This window comes from Natrix helvetica (assembly GCF_964273705.1).
Source record: "Natrix helvetica genome assembly, chromosome: 1".
NCBI lineage: Eukaryota > Metazoa > Chordata > Lepidosauria > Squamata > Natricidae > Natrix > Natrix helvetica.
In genome coordinates this window covers 249035971-249053501 of record NC_138548.1, presented here as the reverse complement: position 1 = coordinate 249053501, position 17531 = coordinate 249035971, and the positions used below count along the sequence as shown (strand labels likewise).

The window sequence follows — 17531 nt, the reverse complement described above, 5'->3', positions numbered from 1 at the left end:
GGAACTATACAAATGTTAATATGCAAAAGTCCCTATTTCATTATCACTGCCCAATATTGCTGGTATGTGACTGCATTCTTTTATGCAGCATTGCTGTTGCAGATGTAGGAATGCCTATCCCTTCGTTAATCAGAATAACACAGAATATGTACAGAATAGATGGCATTTCCAGTATCTTGATTATATGGTATTATAATGCAATATTAATGGTGATATTCAGGCTAGTGATGAAAGAACAGTTTCAGCACGTGTTGTGTAAGTCTGATTCTGATAATAAGCAGGTTAGGTTGTCTTAAGTATAGGAATGGAAGATATTCCAAGAATCTATCAGGGAAAGCCTGAGTTGCTTTGAGGAATGACAAATTACAAATCAACTAGAATAATGTATTTTGTTGTGGGATTCCCAAGTATATGACCCACAGGAGAGATGCAAAAATTGTATTGTATGATTACAAATTTCATTATGTATTGATTGCTCTTATACACAGTGATACAATTTTGAAGGGGTGTGAGTGTGTGTGTGTAATTAAATTATACAAATTATAATTGATACAGTACTGGCTGTTCATGTAGTAAAATATGCTTACAATTCATACTATCTTCTCTTTTTCTCAACCCTAGTTGAAGCTCGAAGACAGATCAGTGGTGCCTCGAGATGTCGTCAGGCATATGGGCTCACGTGTAAGTGTTGCTATGTAGAGGACAAAGAGACAAAGCAATATCTCATGTGTTGCTACTATTAAATTTAACTGCAATATATGTATTTTACAAGGCCCAGATCATTTATCTACATAGAAGTAATGGTGTTTTAAATACTCATGTGCAAATAGTGCTCAACGATAAGCATGATAGCATGGGATAGAAGAAAGGATGCATAAGACCAGTAATATCAGCACTGAAGCAAATTACTGTTCACAGATGAATCTCTGGTTAGGATACTGATTCCTGCAGGGAACAGTTTGCAGTTATTCAGATTGGAATAAATATTATTTCAGGTACAAGTAAAAAGCCATTGTATATTATTAGCCATTTTTCAGGAATCAGTAAACATTTTTCCTTAGTGAAAAAGTAGCATGAAATCAAGCAGTCAAGCAAATGTAAATCAATGCCTGGGCCGCACACCGGCAGCAACCAGGCCACACAAATGAGCAAAGCTCCATGTACGGAATCCAGACATCATGCGAAATCGCACACACATACCCAATCCACAAAACAAATTGCCCTCCACAGAACAGGTCCTTGGCACCCAAAAGGTTGGGGACCACTGGTATAAATCATCAGCTGCTTTCAATGATCATTTGATTTGAGAATTAAGAAGAATTTTCTCATTGAACAATTGGAAAAGGAATATAGTGGAATATATATTTTAAGAAATCTTGAGTCCTTAATCACTATTCTTATACACCTGCATTGTAAGGAGAAACCTCACACTATACATTACAATTGTAATCAGTATGCAGTCTTTAGCCCTTAGCATTTCTATTTGACATACTACTGTGCATGGATATCATGTTCAGAATCTTAAAAGTTACACTTGATGGTAAAGGGTTTTGTCTCCGCTTGGAAATCCCTTTCGGATTAATGTTTCTTTTTAGGAAGAGAAACGTATGCAGGTATTATCCAAAAGAGGAGAAGCCCACAGATAAAACAAACTGTAATACAAGTAGTCCTCGAGTTACGAATGTAATGGAACCTGCCCATTCCATTCGTAACCCGAGGATTCATGGGAGTGAATCTCATACCTTGGAACTGAATCCTCCCTCCTTTCAGTCACACATTGGCTAATCGAATGTGAGGCTTGTTAAGTGCACACGAGGTATTTCAGGGTGGGAAAGGCCAGGGGGGCATAATGATGGAACAGGCCACCTGCCTAAGACCACCTAAGGCCTCCGTGACCCACTGAAATATTTCATGCTCCACACAGTTGCTTCCCCCCCCCAACCTACCACGCCAGGTCACTTACCATGCAAAGATCTAGCAAGCAGTCTCCTCTCAATTCTCAGCCTCACGCGCCCCTCTGCAGTTCCATTTAGGCCTGCATAGGCCTCACCCGGCACATTGCAGGCCGAAATAGAGCTTCTGAGGGGCAGATCCTCCCCTCAGAAGCTCCATTTCGACCAGCAACGTTCAGGACAAATGTTGCAGAGCCTCTGCGGTTGATCTTAAGGGTGAACAACTGCGGTGGTGCTGCAAGATTCGTAGTTTTGGGACTTGTTCATAAATGCTAGGGGGTGCTTATCATGTAACTTTGAACGCTTGATAAGGGAATGCTCGTAACCCGGGGATTGCCTGTATAATATCATCTTGTATTCCTTAGCAACTGATACTAAGAGGCGGTATCCTGCTGATATTTTAGGCAATGTTTGGTCATCGTGACTAGAGCCATTAACAGCCTTATCTTCCCTGAAGTAATTCACTTATTTCATATTGACAGATCTCTTCAGTATAAGTGTGTCCTTTAATAAATTTTGAAGTTTGGGAATAATTCTGCAAGTCAGCTATTGGCTTCATTTTTAAGTAGATGCCACTCATTAATAAATAAATCATTCTAGCAATTGCCAGATTATAAAAAGATAATGATGTGTCTAGATTTGTATCTACTTTCTCGGTGAACAAGTAATATATAGGCACAAGGGGTATCAAAAATAATATTTCATCCTCTTGGTTATTGAATATCTAATTAAATAATGCCTTAAATCTGAATAACTAGAAGGAGAGAAAAAAGGACACCCACAATTTAGGCTACATGACAGTACTATTTACTGATATTTGTTCTACGAAAAGATTTTTGGCACTTTTCTAAATGTTCAAAGAATGCAAGCTCTATAATCATTGACACTTGAATGCATAAAACAGTGTTTAAGAAATACTGGTTTTCTGTGGAATTCTTTTGACAATAATCTGAATTGACTTGTATATAAAGGCTATCCTCCTTATTCTGACATCTTGGATAGCAGGCAGATGCTACCTAGTCTGAGAAATAGTTTATCTGATGTAAGAGTTCCACACTTCAGGTAACAGTGATGCATATAGAAACAAGAAAAGACTTGATGCAGTAGGGTATGTTTGCCCAATAAATAGGGGTGGGGCGAAAACATTAAAGCTCTATATTCATCTTGTTGTATTTCATGGATCTTGACTTAGGTTGTATTTCATGGATCTTGACTTTCTTTCTGGGTAAGCAGTGGGTGAAACTTCAAGGATTCTTGGGTTCTGCAAATATTGAAACCATGTTGAAGTTTAAAGAAATACTTGTTTTTCTTTCCAGGACAGCCAGTGTGGGACAGTTGTTGATGTCAATATAGAGTGTGCAGTTAAACTGGTTGGAACCAACTGTATCCTGTATCCTGTTAACAGTAAAGATCTTCAGAATATCTGGGTGAGAATGCTTTAAAACTATTTAGCCTAACACAGCAAGAACTCTTCTCACTTAACAAATATGACCTTAAATCAAGAAAAATAAGCAATATCAATTACTACAGCTCACATTTGATCTAGAGAGAGTAATGCATCTTACATGATTTGGGATTCCACATGAATCTGCCTCTAAGGTAGTTTTCTAAGGCCTATGAATAGATGGTTTGTTACTTATGACCATATTCAAACAATTTCTAAAAATGTTGAAGAAATTAAAAAGAATCCTTCTTTTCTAGGACTTTGAGAGAAAATGATTATTTGGGGAAGAAAAGTAACTTACATGTAAAACTTAGCACCCTGTAGAGATATAATTTCTGTAAATGTTTCCTGTGTTCTGAGTACTTTGAAGCTTTAGAGACAACAAGAAATGCATTCTTGTCTAGTACACTGAGAGTTATATCAAATAGTTTGTCTCCTCTGTACTGGAATTATATTGACTTAACACTGTAAATATTTTAATATAAAAAATCTTCCCATATGAAGGTTTTAGAAATCATTTTGGGAAGTAAAAACTGACTAACAATTGTTGAAGCTTTTCTTAGCCATGTTAAGCATCATTTAAAATACAGTATTATAAAAGATGTCATAAGCACCACAGCACACTGGGTGTCACACAGATCTTATAGGGCTGAGGAAGCTACCTCTCAATTTATTGTCATACAAAACATTATGTCCTTTCTTGAACCACTTTAATTCTCCAGACTGTTTCCAGCTATTTCTTTTTTCAGATTTTTTAATCTTGCTTTTATTACTTTATAAGTAACACAAGACAGCATACATACAGTGGGGCAAAAAAGTATAGTCAGCCGCCAATTGTGCAAGTTCTCCCACTTAAAAAGATGAGAGAGGCCTGTAATTGGCATCATAGGTAGACCTCAACTATGAGAGACAAAATGTAAAAAAAAATCCCAATCACATTGGCTGATTTGGAAAGAATTTATTTGCAAATTATGGTGGAAAATAAGTATTTGGTCACCTACAAACAAGCAAGATTTCTGGCTCTCACAGACCTGTACCTTCTTCTTTAAGAGGCTCCTCTGTCCTGCACTCATTACCTGTATCAATGGCACCTGTTTGAACTTGTTATCAGTATAAAAGACACCTGTCCACAACCTCAAACAGTCACACTCCAAACTCCACTATGGTGAAGACCAAAGAGCTGTCGAAGGACACCAGAAACAAAATTGTAGACCTGCACCAGGCTGGGAAGACTGAATCTGCAATAGGCAAACAGCTTGGTGTGAACAAATCAACTGTGGGAGCAGTAATTAGAAAATGGAAGACATACAAGACGACTGATAATCTCCCTCGATCTGGGGCTCCATGCAAGATCTCACCCCGTGGGGTCAAAATGATCACAAGAACGGTGAGCAAAAATCCAAGGACCACACGGGGGGACCTAGTGAATGACCTGCAAAAAGCTGGGACCAACGTAACAAAGGCTACCATCAGTAACACACTACGCCACCAGAGACTCAGATCCTGCAGTGCCAGACGTGTCCCCCTGCTTAAGCCAGTACATGTCCGGGCCTGTCTGAAGTTTGCTAGAGAGCATTTGGATGATCCAGAAGAGGATTGGGAGAATGTCATATGGTCAGATGAAACCAAAATACAACTGTTTGGTAGAAACACAACTCGTCATGTTTGGAGGAGAGAGAATGCTGAGTTGCATCCAAAGAACACCATACCTACTGTGAAGCATGGGGGTGGCAACATCATGCTTTGGGGCTGTTTCTCTGCAAAGGGACCAGGACGATTGATCCGTGTACAGGACAGAATGAATGGGGCCATGTATCATGAGATTTTGAGTGCAAACCTCCTTCCATCAGCAAGGGCATTGAAGATGAAACGTGGCTGGGTCTTTCAACATGACAATGATCCCAAACATACCGCCCGGGCAACGAAGGAGTGGCTTCGTAAGAAGCATTTCAAGGTCCTGGAGTGGCCTAGCCAGTCTCCAGATCTCAACCCCGTAGAAAACCTTTGGAGGGAGTTGAAAGTCCGTGTTGCCCAGCGACAGCCCCAAAACATCACTGCTCTAGAGGAGATCTGCATGGAGGAATGGGCCAACATACCAGCAACAGTGTGTGCCAACCTTGTGAAGACTTACAGTAAACGTTTGACCTCTGTCATTGCCAACAAAGGATATATAACACAGTATTGAGAGGAACTTTTGATATTGACCAAATACTTATTTTCCACCATAATTTGCAAATAAATTCTTTCCAAATCAGCCAATGTGATTGTTTGGGGTTTTTTTTTACATTTTGTCTCTCATAGTTGACGTCTATCTACGATGCCAATTACAGGCCTCTGTCATCTTTTTAAGTGGAAGAACTTGCACAATTGGTGGCTGACTAAATACTTTTTTGCCCCACTGTACATAATACTCCTTTCTCCTATATTCCCCACAACAACAGCAACAATCCTGTGAGGTGGGCTGGGTTGAGAAAGTGACTGGTTCAAGGTCACCCAACCAGCTTTTGTGCCTGAGACAGACAGGACTAGAAGTGACAGTCTCCTGATTTCAAGTTTCTGTTTTATATTTGTTTCTATCATAATTTCTATTCTGTGTTTATTTGTTCAGCTCCACTATAGTGTTGGTCATAAAATACAAACATTAACACATTTATGTATATCTGGATTTTATAAAGGAGGGAAAATCCTTTTAATCATCTAGAAGATGTTCAATTGATCATGGTCATTTGCTCTTGCAAAGTAGTTCCTACTTTGATTTAGTATATCCTATTACAATTATATGAACTTAATTAAATCAATATAATTTCTACCTCTGATAAGATAAACTGTGAAATCAGGCATTCTAACTCTCTCCTTCCCCTCCAGCCCTTTATGTATGGTGACTGCATAGCCTATGACTGGTGGCTAGGAAAGGTGTATGATTTAAAGAACCAAATCATTCTGAAGCTCTCCAATGGCGCAAGGTATTTCTGTTGCTTTGCTAAGAAGCATGTCATTAGCTGTTTTTGAATTAGTCTCATAACACTGATTTGTGAGTTGTACTCTTGTTCCTCAGATGCCAATTATTTGGGGTGATTGCTTGGTTCTTGCTTTTCTAACATTACAATTTTTAATGTTAACTCTTCTATCTCTCTTACCTACAAAAGGTTTCTTAGCTGGCTTATGTGGCTAACTAATGTCAGTTTTAGCAAGCTTTTATATTGTAATGGGAAACTGGGGGGGGGATCTGAGTTGTACAATAAGCATATAAGAACTGTTGAAGCAACTTGTTAAGTAGGAAGCTAAAATTTCAAAAACAAACTTTTGATATTTGCCTAACTGAATCATGCTCTCCTACAACCCTCAGCAGTCCAGTTAATACATGGCTACTTATCAGATACAGAGGAAGTTGTAGCCAAAACTCCTTAGAGCAGAGTTCCCGAACCTTTGTTGCTTTGCAAAGGGGGGGGGGAATAGTTCCCTGCGAGTAGCAGGCAAGTGTGTGCATGCAGCTCCATTTGCGCAAGTGGCACACAAATGCTTGCCCTCTGCTCATACAAGCCGTGATGGATGCACACGCTCACCTGCCACTTCCATGGCTCGGTTCCAGATGGCTCAAGGCCCAGCAGTGGGTCACAGCCCAGGGGTTGGGAACCCCAGCATTAGGAGACATTCTTTTTAAGAAGGCTGCAGAATTGGACACTGACTCTGGAAATACTGTAATTGTTAAAATATAATTGAGAATTTGTAATAACTATCCCCTTAGCGAACTATGCCCACCAGGCTTCCGGGCGTTTTACCAGCCAAGAGCCCGGGGTGGGGGGGGGGTGGCGGTTGGTTATTAGGGAAAGTCTCAGACCTCAGGAGGTCACTGTGCCTCAGACAGGCGGGTTGAGTCCCTTTTTGTGAAGTGGAGCCTTGGAGCTCAGGTGGGCCTTTTTGTTACGTACCTGTCTCCCTGCTACATTTCATTGGCCCTGCCAGAGCTGCTGGATGTGTTAGCTGGATTGGCGGTTGATTTCCCCAGGCTTATGGTCCTGGGGGATTTCAATCTGCCTTCCATTGGCGAGACATCCGAGTCAGCTCGGGAATTCATGGCTTCCATGACGGCTATGGACCTAACTCAGTTAATTCAAGACCCCACCCATAATGGGGGACACACGCTTGACCTGATTTTTATCTCTGGGCAGTGGATGAATGATCTAGATTTAGGGGATATTTCTATTCAATCCTTGTCATGGTCTGATCATTTCCTCATCAGGCTTGACTTCCATATTGCTACCCCTCGCTGCAGGGAGGCGGAACCGACTAGATGGTTCCGCCCCAGGCGCCTGATGGACCCCGAAAGGTTCCTGATGGAGCTTGGGACTTTTCCTGAATCCCTTGCTCACAACTCGACCGAAGCCCTAGTGGAAGCCTGGGATAGGGCGGCCACTGGGGCCTTGGATCGCGTTGTGCCTTTGCGGCCTCTGACCCGATGTCGATCTTGGGTGGCTTCCTGGTTTACTAAGGAGCTCCGGGAGATGAAACGTCGGAAAAGATGCCTAGAGAGTGGCTGGAGTGCCAGCCGGTCCGAATCTGATCGAACACTAGTAAGAATTCATATTAAATCCTACTTAGTGGCGATAAAAGTGGCAAAACGGCAACATTTTCCTGCTCTTATCGCGTCCGCAGATAACTGCCCAGCCGCCCTGTTTAGGGTGACCCGCTCCTTACTTAACCAAGGAACTGGGGAAGACCCCTTGCAGGGTAGGGCTGAAGAATTTGTTCAGTATCTGCAGGATAAAATCACTCAGATCCGGACAGGCTTGGACTCTAACTGAGTAGATTCGGGGGAGCCGACGGGGATGAATCTTGTGGAGACAATCTGGGATGAGTTTGACCCTGTTACCCCCAAGGGCATGGACAGGATTATGGAGAGACTCAGTGCTGCCACTTGTGTGCTGGACCCGTGTCCCTCTTGGTTAGTTTCGGCTTCCCGGGAGGTGACACGAGGCTGGCTCCAGGCGATTACCAATGTTTCATTGAGAGAGGGGTTCTTTCCCACCGCCTTGAAGGAGGCGGTGGTGAGGCCCCTCCTTAAGAAGCCTTCCCTGGACCCAGCTTCTTTAGCCAACTATCGTCCGGTCTCCAACCTTCGCTTTGTAGCAAAGGTTGTCGAGAGTATGGTAGCACGTCAGCTTCCCCAGTACCTGGATGAAGCTGTCTACCTGGATCCGTTTCAGTCGGGTTTCAGGCCCGGGTACAGCACAGAGACGGCATTGGTCGCGTTGGTTGATGATCTCTGGCGGGCCCGGGACAGGGGCTGCTCCTCTGTCCTGGTCCTATTAGACCTCTCACCGGCTTTCGATACCATCGACCATGGTATCCTACTGCGACAACTCGGGGGATTGGGAGTGGGGGGCACCATTTTACAGTAGTTCTCCTACCTGTCGGATCGGTCGCAGTTCGTGTTGACTGGAGGGCAGGGATCGATCCCCAGGCGCATCACTTGTGGGGTGCCCCAGGGGTCGGTTCTCTCACCCCTCCTGTTCAACATATATATGAAACCGCTGGGCGAGATCATCCGTGGTTTTGGAGTACGGAATCATCAATATGCTGATGATACCCAACTTTTCATCTCTACCCCAAACCACCCAAACGATGCCCTCGATGTGATGTCCCGATGCCTGGAGGCTATGCGGATCTGGATGGGGAGGAACAGGCTCAAACTCAATCCCTCCAAGACTGAGTGGCTGTGGTTTCCGTCATCCCGATTTGTGCATCTTGTCCCATCTTTCATGATAGGGGGAGAAATTTTAGCCCCCTCAGAGAGGGCCCGCAATCTGGGAGTCCTCCTGGATACGCGGCTTAGTTTAGAAGAACACCTGACGGCCGTGACCATGGGGGCCTTTTACCAGGTTCGCCTGGTACGTCAGTTGCGCCCCTTCCTGGATCGGGATGCTCTGCTCACAGTCACTCATGCCCTCGTCCTTTCTCACCTGGACTACTGCAACGCTCTCTACATGGGTCTGCCCTTGAAGAGCACCTGGAGACTTCAGCTGGTCCAGAATGCGGCCGCGCGGGTTGTCATGGGAGTACCTAGGTACTCCCATGTTACACCCCTTTTAGGCGGCCTGCATTGGTTGCCAGTTGTTTTCCGGGTGTGATTCAAGGTATTAATTATGACTTTTAAAGCGCTCCATGGCTTAGGCCCAGGGTACCTGCGAGACCACCTACTGCCACCAGTAGCCTCCCACCGTCCAGTATGATCACACAGAGTTGGCCTCCTCAGGGTGCCATCAGCCAGACAGACTCTATTTGCTAGGAGTGTTCCACGGTATCCAAGGGACCATATACATATGCTTGATGTTATTGATTTGTTTGGTGCATGCTAGCTAATTATAATAAAGTTAAAAAAATAAAATCAGATAGGGCAGAAAGCTTGGTGAGCATTAAAGGTCATTGCTCCCATCTGCCATGTTCGAGACACATGCAGGTTGGTAAAATTCATGTTTTTCTCTCCTACAGGTATATGACCTAGTTAATAACAAAAATTAGTTTACTTAAATCAGCTGGGGGGTGTCAGTAATCCTTCCCCCACCTCCTCCAGAAAATGGTTTGCATGCAGAAATGTCCAGGTTTAATTGCTGGCATCTCCAGATAGGACTGATTAAGAAAGATTGTGCCTAAAACTCTGGGGAGGTCTCAACAGTCAAAGTTTTTACATACAAGTTTAATGGACCAATGATTTTATTCAGTATTTAAAGGCAAGTGGATAAATAGGTAGCACTGCGGTGGGAAGGTAACAGTGTTCTGTGCTCTTTGGCATAGAGCCATGCTAGCCACATGACCATGGAAGCAACTTCAGACAATGCTGACTCCCTTGGCTAAGAAACAGAGATGAGCATCACCCCCTTGAGTTGGACACCACTGGATATGGGAAATCTTTTATCTTTATATTTTGATTCATTAATTAACATCATCAAATTCCAGCATAAGAGCATGTAAATTTAAATATGCTGTTAAGGTAAATTATGCTAACTCTTTTGCAATCTTTTCCCCAATGGTTATGTATTTCTTTAGATGTTCCATGAGCGCAGAAGATGCAACAAAACTCTATGACGTCTGCCCACATGTCAGTGATTCAGTATGTTTTTAATCGTTTTAATAAGACTTAATTTGTAGAGATGCATTTCAGCATATTCTTGAGAAATAGGTAGAGCATAGCATATGGGTAGTCTTTGACTTACAACCGCAATTGATCCCAAAACTTTGATTGCTAAGCACAGAACTTGTTAAGTGAGTTTTGCTCCATTTTACATCCTAAAATCCAGTTGTTAGGTGAACCATTCGGTCATTAAGCAAATCTTGATTTTCCCATTGACTTTGCTTATTTGAAGCTGGTTGGGTGGTGATCACATGACCCCAGGACAGTGCAACTATCATAAATACTTTCCATTTGCCTGAATTTTGTTCATGTGACTGTGGGGATACTGCAACGAAGTGTGAAAAATGGTCATAAGTTACTTTTTTCAGTGTCTATGTAACTTCAAATTGTTGTAAGTTGAAGACTACCTAAAGTTGAAAGTTTATTCAGTGTTAAAAATTTGGGAAGGGAAAGGGGGGAGAGTTATGTGATTATGTAATGTGATAAAATAGTTGTATATTTTTCCATCTGGGAATAACAGTTTAGGACCAAAGTGTTATACAGTTATTTGAAGCCAAATATCATTCAGATGGATACAATCCTATTGTCCATGCATTTCAAAACCACTACCCGTTTTGACTCTGTTAAGGTGTTCTTAATTTAGCATATAATATAATATATTTTCTCTTCCCTAAAAGAAAATGGTTGACAATTATTTTTGCTAGGAATAAATAAAATTCATGCAGCAAAACTGGCCCTTTTCAACATACATTATTGTATGTAGAAATAGATAAGCTATTGCTCTCAGGTCTTGTTTGTATGGGCTAATAGTCTTGTCTTTGTCTTCCTGAATGTTTGATCATGTATGTCTAAAGTTGTTGCCAGCTTTATAAATAAGGAAGCTTACTTTTTAGAGAATCCAATTTATCCCCAAAGGCTCAAGAAGTTACTCAGTACAGGTTAATAGAAGACTGTTATTGTGGTGAATGGAAATGACTTGTTTGTTTCTTTGTAGCCCTGAATTCCTTGTACTTTAGTAAATCATAATTATCTATGAGATTTTTGTACTTACTGTATTTAGAACTATAGCAGAAAAAAGAATTCATTAAGTGCAGGAAGAGGAGCCCCAAGTTCTTAAGCATTTCCATAATGATAAAATTAAGATAAAATGTGGAAAATTTGTTCAACTAGGGCAGGGGTGGGGAACTGTGGCTCTTTTGCGACTTGTGGACTTCAACTCCCAGAATTCCTGAGGCAGCTATGTTGGTTCTGGAATTCTGGGAGTTGAAGTCCACAAGTCGCAAAAGAGCCACAGTTCCCCACCCCTGAACTAGGGTAAATCTGTGATTTAATCATATCTGATTTTTACTTCTGGTTTTGCTTCATTTTTCAGGGCCTGTTTTTTGATGAGTCATACGGCTTTTATCCTGGGCAAGTTCTCATTGGTCCTTCAAAAGTCTTCTCAAATGTGCAGTGGCTTTCAGGAGTGAAACCTGTACTCAGTACGAAGAGCAAATTCAGAGTTGTGGTAGAAGAGGTGTGTTTCAGCAAGATAACCCTATTATGAAATATTGTTTGGATTTTCTCCAAAACAAAACTTGATGCGTAGTCTTGAAATGTCTATGTAAACTAAGAGAGCCTGCTGTTTTAGAAACAATTCCGTTTCAGTGTTTTCTTTTCTTGCTCAGTTCATAGACTTAAATTCCTAATAGAAGAAGTCTATACTGTAGAAATCACGTCCATTTGGATATTAGATTGCAAAGGAATGTAGAGATAACGTTGAAGAAAATATGCAGGAACACAGAAGCAAAACATAAGAAATAGTTTAGCCCTGGGAAAAGTAGGGTCCTATAATGCAACTTTTGTGCTCTCTGTTTTCTGTTTTGGCCTATGTTGAAGAGCTAGAAGATTTTTTTTTTAAATGTGTCTAATATGTTGTGCATCTCTTTAAATTGCATAATTAATATTAGGATTATATCTAGATTAGGATTATTATGATTTTTTGGGATTATATTGCAGAAATATAATATGCAATTAATCTGGAAATCAAAAGGAAATTCAAAATTTGAGACAAAGTGGGAAATTGTATGTTAATTTTGTAAACAGTTACAGAGTACAAGGACATCTTAATGAAATATTTCTCTTACAATCCAACCTTTTCTTCTTTAGGTACAAGTAGTAGAACTGAAAGTAACTTGGATCACTAAGAGCTTCTGTCCTGGGGGAACAGATAGTATAAGCCCACCACCATCTTTAATCACCCAAGAGAATTTATCTAGGTAAGAAACAGTTCATACCAGCTTCCAAAAAGGCCTGCTTGTTTCACGTCTTTGAATTAATAAAAATAGAATAACCACTTATTTTCATAAAATGCATTGTTTTATAGTTCCTCTTCTTGAGTCTTACTGCTCTTACTACAAGTAATCCTCAACATATGACCACAATGGAGCCCAAAGTTTCTGTTGTTAAGTGAGACATTTGTTAAATGAGCTTTGCCCAATTTTATGACCTTTCTTACCACAGTTGTTAAGTGAAGTTAGTAACCTGGTTGTTAAGTGAATCTGGCTTTGCCATTGACTCTGCAAGATCACATGACCTTGGGACATAACAACGGTCATAAGTATGAACCAGTTGCCAAGCATATGAATTTTGATCATATGATTATGGGGATGCTGCAGAGCTCATAACCGTGAAAAAATGGTCATAAGTCACTTGTTTCAGTGCCATTGTAACTTTGAATGGTCATTAAATGAACTGGATAAAGAAATAACCATTCTCAAGCAGATCCCAAAGAAAGTAAGAGATAAGAGAAGGAAATATTCCTTCTTAGCAAAAAAATTATACAATAATGGGATTTGGTTTAGGTGGTTGTTACCAGAAGGCATGTTGATTTTTTGGGAGGGCAGTAGAATTAGAATTAACACAGTTGCCGAAGCAGAGGCTTTCATTAAAAAACACAGTGCTGTCTTAGGTGACATGGGGGATGTTACACAAGAAAAAAGGAGGGAGGGGCTGAGGCTCTGCCGGTGGACGGGGGGGGGGGGGGGAGGATGCGACAACTAGAAGACTCAGATCACAAAAGTGATTTGAAACATCATTGCAAATGTTGTTACAATATACCTTTATGGAAGTGATAAAAAGCAAAATGATTGAAACATACTGATGATTTTGTGTTAAACTTAAAACTGCTAATATCTATGTAAATGTTGATAATTTTCTATCTTTTTTTGTAAAAGTTGCGAGACCTGGGGGGGCTTCTCCCCCCCCCCGCACAATGTAGCTGTCAAAATGTTTTATAACCTTTCAACCCCTTTTTCCCTGTAAAACTTTTAAAATCAATAAAATTTGGACAATAAAAAAATGAACTGTTGTAAGTGAAGGACTACCTGTACTCCTCCTTGCAAGAAGACTCCAGGATTATAATCAACTCATTAGCTAAAGTACTATGAGCTGACCTCAAGCTCATAACCACAGGGGTATTCTGTAAGGGTTTGCTAAAACCTCACTATTGTAAGCACAGTTGAATTACAATTACTTTAGAGCTAAGAGATTTTCAGATCTCCTAGTTTTTTTAAAAAAAAATTCAAAGGGAGAGGAAAAATATCAAGTTTGCGAGTATCCACTATAAACAAAATCAGAAATCGCTTCCTTAAATATCTTTTTCTTCTTTTCCTTTTCTCTTTTGCCTTAATTTAATTTTCTGTTCCTTCTATTTTCTTTTTATATATTTTCTTCTTTTTCTCTTTCTTTAATTCTATTTTGTATTATTTATTATTTATTTTATTATAATTATTTATTCTGTACTAGCTTTTTATTATTGTTTTTTTAATCTTTGAATAAAAATATTTTTTTAAAAAGAAAACACAAGCAATCCAAGCTTAGCCTTCCTCTGCTTTATGCTAAAAACATACTGTTGATTTAGTTTGGGGAGAGGGGAGATACCCACTATAGTTTTGTGAATCATGATTTCTTTCTTGATACGTTTTACATCAACTAAAGCAAAGCAAATATGTCATTTGATGGAATTATATATCTGAAAATGATATTAAGACATGCATAAATGTGAGTTGCTGGGCATGTCGATTTTGAAAACTGCTTAATTCTCTTTCTTACAACCAAAGCTTACATCAGGAATGGCCATCATATGACATATGACTCCTCATCTCAGACCTAGCCTCCTGTTTTCCTGTCTCATCCTGAGTTGATATACCCCATGTCCTGTTTCTGTACATGCCATAAGAATATGTTTTCCATTAGTAAATCTTTTTATTACAGAGTTTACTTTTTTTTTTGTAAAATTAGGAAGTAATTATCTCTTTGATTTCCCAAATAGTGATTTCCCAAATAATGTATCTGTCAGGCCTGCAGTTATATCCCTTTTAGGATTTTTGGCCTGCCACACTCTATTATTTCATTATGCTGTTTCATTAGTGTAGTAATTGGGAGGGGGAATGGAAAGGAGTAGAATTGTGGAATGTGTTGTTGTCATTCCTTTCTAGAAGCCCAAGGTCATATTTTGTCTCAGCAATTCTGCACCTGACCAGAACCAGCTGGAGATGCCAGGGTGGCCAAAGAAGATTGGACCATGTGATGGGTTTATAGGTGTGGGGATAAGATCATGAACTTTCAACTGGGTGGAATCCCAGGAAGCTTTTAGATTTGGGATTCCACAGTTAGTTGCCAACATGTCTATCTTATTAAATTGGAACTTTAAGGATAGCTCTGCCTTGGACTCTGATTTAATTCTGCATGATATTTGGAATGCTGACAGTATCACTGTGCATATACTTGAAACAGTTTTAGACATTTCAGCCAACGCTGAAGAATCAGGAAGAAGATACCATCCAGCAGTAGGATGACACTACTTCTGTTTCACTTTTAATAGAGTAAAACGTCTGGGTTGTTTTGACCATGCTGAACGCCAGCTTGGAGAAAGGTGTCTGTATGTATTTCCGGAGAAAGTAGAGCCAGCAAAAATCACGTGTGAATGTCCAGAGAGAAACTGTGTTCTAGGAGAAGGCTCAGCTTCTAAGAAGGTATGTGCCCTGATAAAAGGTAGCTGAGAATATTGAACTATTTTTGAGATTTCTGCTTTGCTAATTACTTCTAACTGTTCTTGTTTGGCTCTGTATATCCCCACTATTGCCAATTTCTTCTATAGTTCAGAATATGGAATGACCTTTGGGAATTGCTTTCCTTTTTTTAATTCTATCTCCCAGAACATGACCTTTTAAGAAACACACAAGCATAATATTAATTGATTGCTCAATCATATTCAGACATCACTTAGTCTTTTAGGTTATGCAGACATGGTTAGTATAAACTTTAGTTATTAATGTTGTTATATTTCCAATTTATTCTTCAGCAAGGAAATGGAAAAAAATGAATGTTAAGTAATTCCAGAATTGTGAACTGAATTCCTGTAGGGAATTAATATGATAGTTGATCATTCAAGAGAAAATGCATAGTGTTCTGTTGTTTGAATTAATTGATAAATGGTGGAATTTGTTTTCATATGGCAACTTTTTAAATACTTGAGACCCTGAGTACTGATATGTATCATATTTTTCACATGAAAAATGCTTGTTGTTTACAGATACAGTAGTTAACACAGGTCTAGTTTTGATATATTTCAAAACCTTTGTGTATTTTTTCAGATAAAATCTGGATTAAAATCCAAATTTGAAATGCAGATTCATTCAGAATTTATGTTGTAAAGCACTGTTTAGGTATTTCATAAATAACAAACAATCTATTCTGCATGGTTTTTAAAAAATATTAGAATCTATATTTAGTGTAAAACAGTATCTTGCTGTCATAGTAACATTGGATAAATGTATGGCCTTGATATTTCATAGCCAAGGTTTTCAATCACTGAACCCATTTTTAGGCAGTTTTGGGACTAATCTAAAAATATAGTCAGATTTCAGTTGCACATTCTTTAATCTGGACCTGTTAAATCTCATTCACCAAAGAATACATAGCATTTTCAAAATATGGTGGCGAAACTAAGCTTTGCTTTTTTTTTCTTATGTTAAAATAGTGAAATACAAAAACACATCACCAACAGAGTAAAATGACAGTGAAAAAAGACATATAGTGATGAAAATAATATTTAATATTTAAATTTGTAAAAGTATATTTTACATTTCTTAGCTAAAGCTGAACCTTCCCATGCATGTTTAGAGATCTAAAATGTGGAAGACTGTCAGGTTTCAAAACATGGCTAACCATCTATGCAAGGATTACACAGTTATTTATTTCAGTATTTCTAGACCGCCCCCTCTCCCTGAAGGGTTAGCATTCTGCTTGAATGGTTTCAAGTAATAGTTGTTGTTTTTTCTTTCAAACTAGCATTTTCTTCTGAGGAAAAACATAACTGTAAAATCTATTTCTTTAATTTATTTTAGGGGTTACAAATGAAAATGTGAATGAAATGTTTCCAAAACTGAAATAATTTTCTAAATATATTTTGCCCCTGTTAACCATCCTTTGCATTCAATAGTAATACCAAAATGATGGTGTTTAATATTGCAGATGGCCTGTCCTTGTTTCGTATCCAATGTAAAGCCTGAAAAGGTACTGTAATATACACACTTGTTCTCTGTCTGAAAACACCTTAATGTTCAATAGGTTTCTTCCTAAAATCCAGTTACACAGAAGTGTAATGTTTTCTCCCTGTAAAAAGTTAATATTTTAAACTCCATATTCTGAAATAAAAGTCTGTTACAGATTTTGGAATTTATTCATGACATTCTATTTGAATCTTCAGTATTCCTAAAGAATTTAGCAGTGTAACTTTTTAAAATGACTAGCAGATTATGAAATATAACCATTTTAATAATTTTCTGCATACTTAGCTGTTTTCTTGCAGTGTAAGGACCGTTATGATATTATATGTGTATAGGAATATGTGTATGTGTTTAAGCCATGAGTTAAGAACAAAGAGAAGGATATATAAGTCAAGGCAGTTTGCACAGGCACCATTCACTCTATAATTTTCAGTTCTTGCAAATAATCTGTCATC

The 17531-nt window shown here is 39.3% G+C and overlaps 1 protein-coding gene across 2 annotated transcripts in view; it reads left to right on the top strand.

Moving 5' to 3' along the window:
• UBE2O (ubiquitin conjugating enzyme E2 O) overlaps positions 1 to 17531 on the top strand; it is a 76324-nt gene that overhangs the window by 32646 nt on the left and 26147 nt on the right. The window contains exons 2-9 of one of the 2 annotated variants that reach the window (XM_081938857.1): positions 622 to 681; positions 3269 to 3379; positions 6262 to 6359; positions 10441 to 10504; positions 11898 to 12041; positions 12674 to 12783; positions 15390 to 15540; positions 17042 to 17083. In XM_081938857.1, the coding sequence (XP_081794983.1) occupies positions 622 to 681; positions 3269 to 3379; positions 6262 to 6359; positions 10441 to 10504; positions 11898 to 12041; positions 12674 to 12783; positions 15390 to 15540; positions 17042 to 17083 (780 nt within the window). The remainder of the gene's footprint in view (positions 1 to 621; positions 682 to 3268; positions 3380 to 6261; positions 6360 to 10440; positions 10505 to 11897; positions 12042 to 12673; positions 12784 to 15389; positions 15541 to 17041; positions 17084 to 17531) is intronic. The other variant, XM_081938858.1, reaches the window with a different exon arrangement.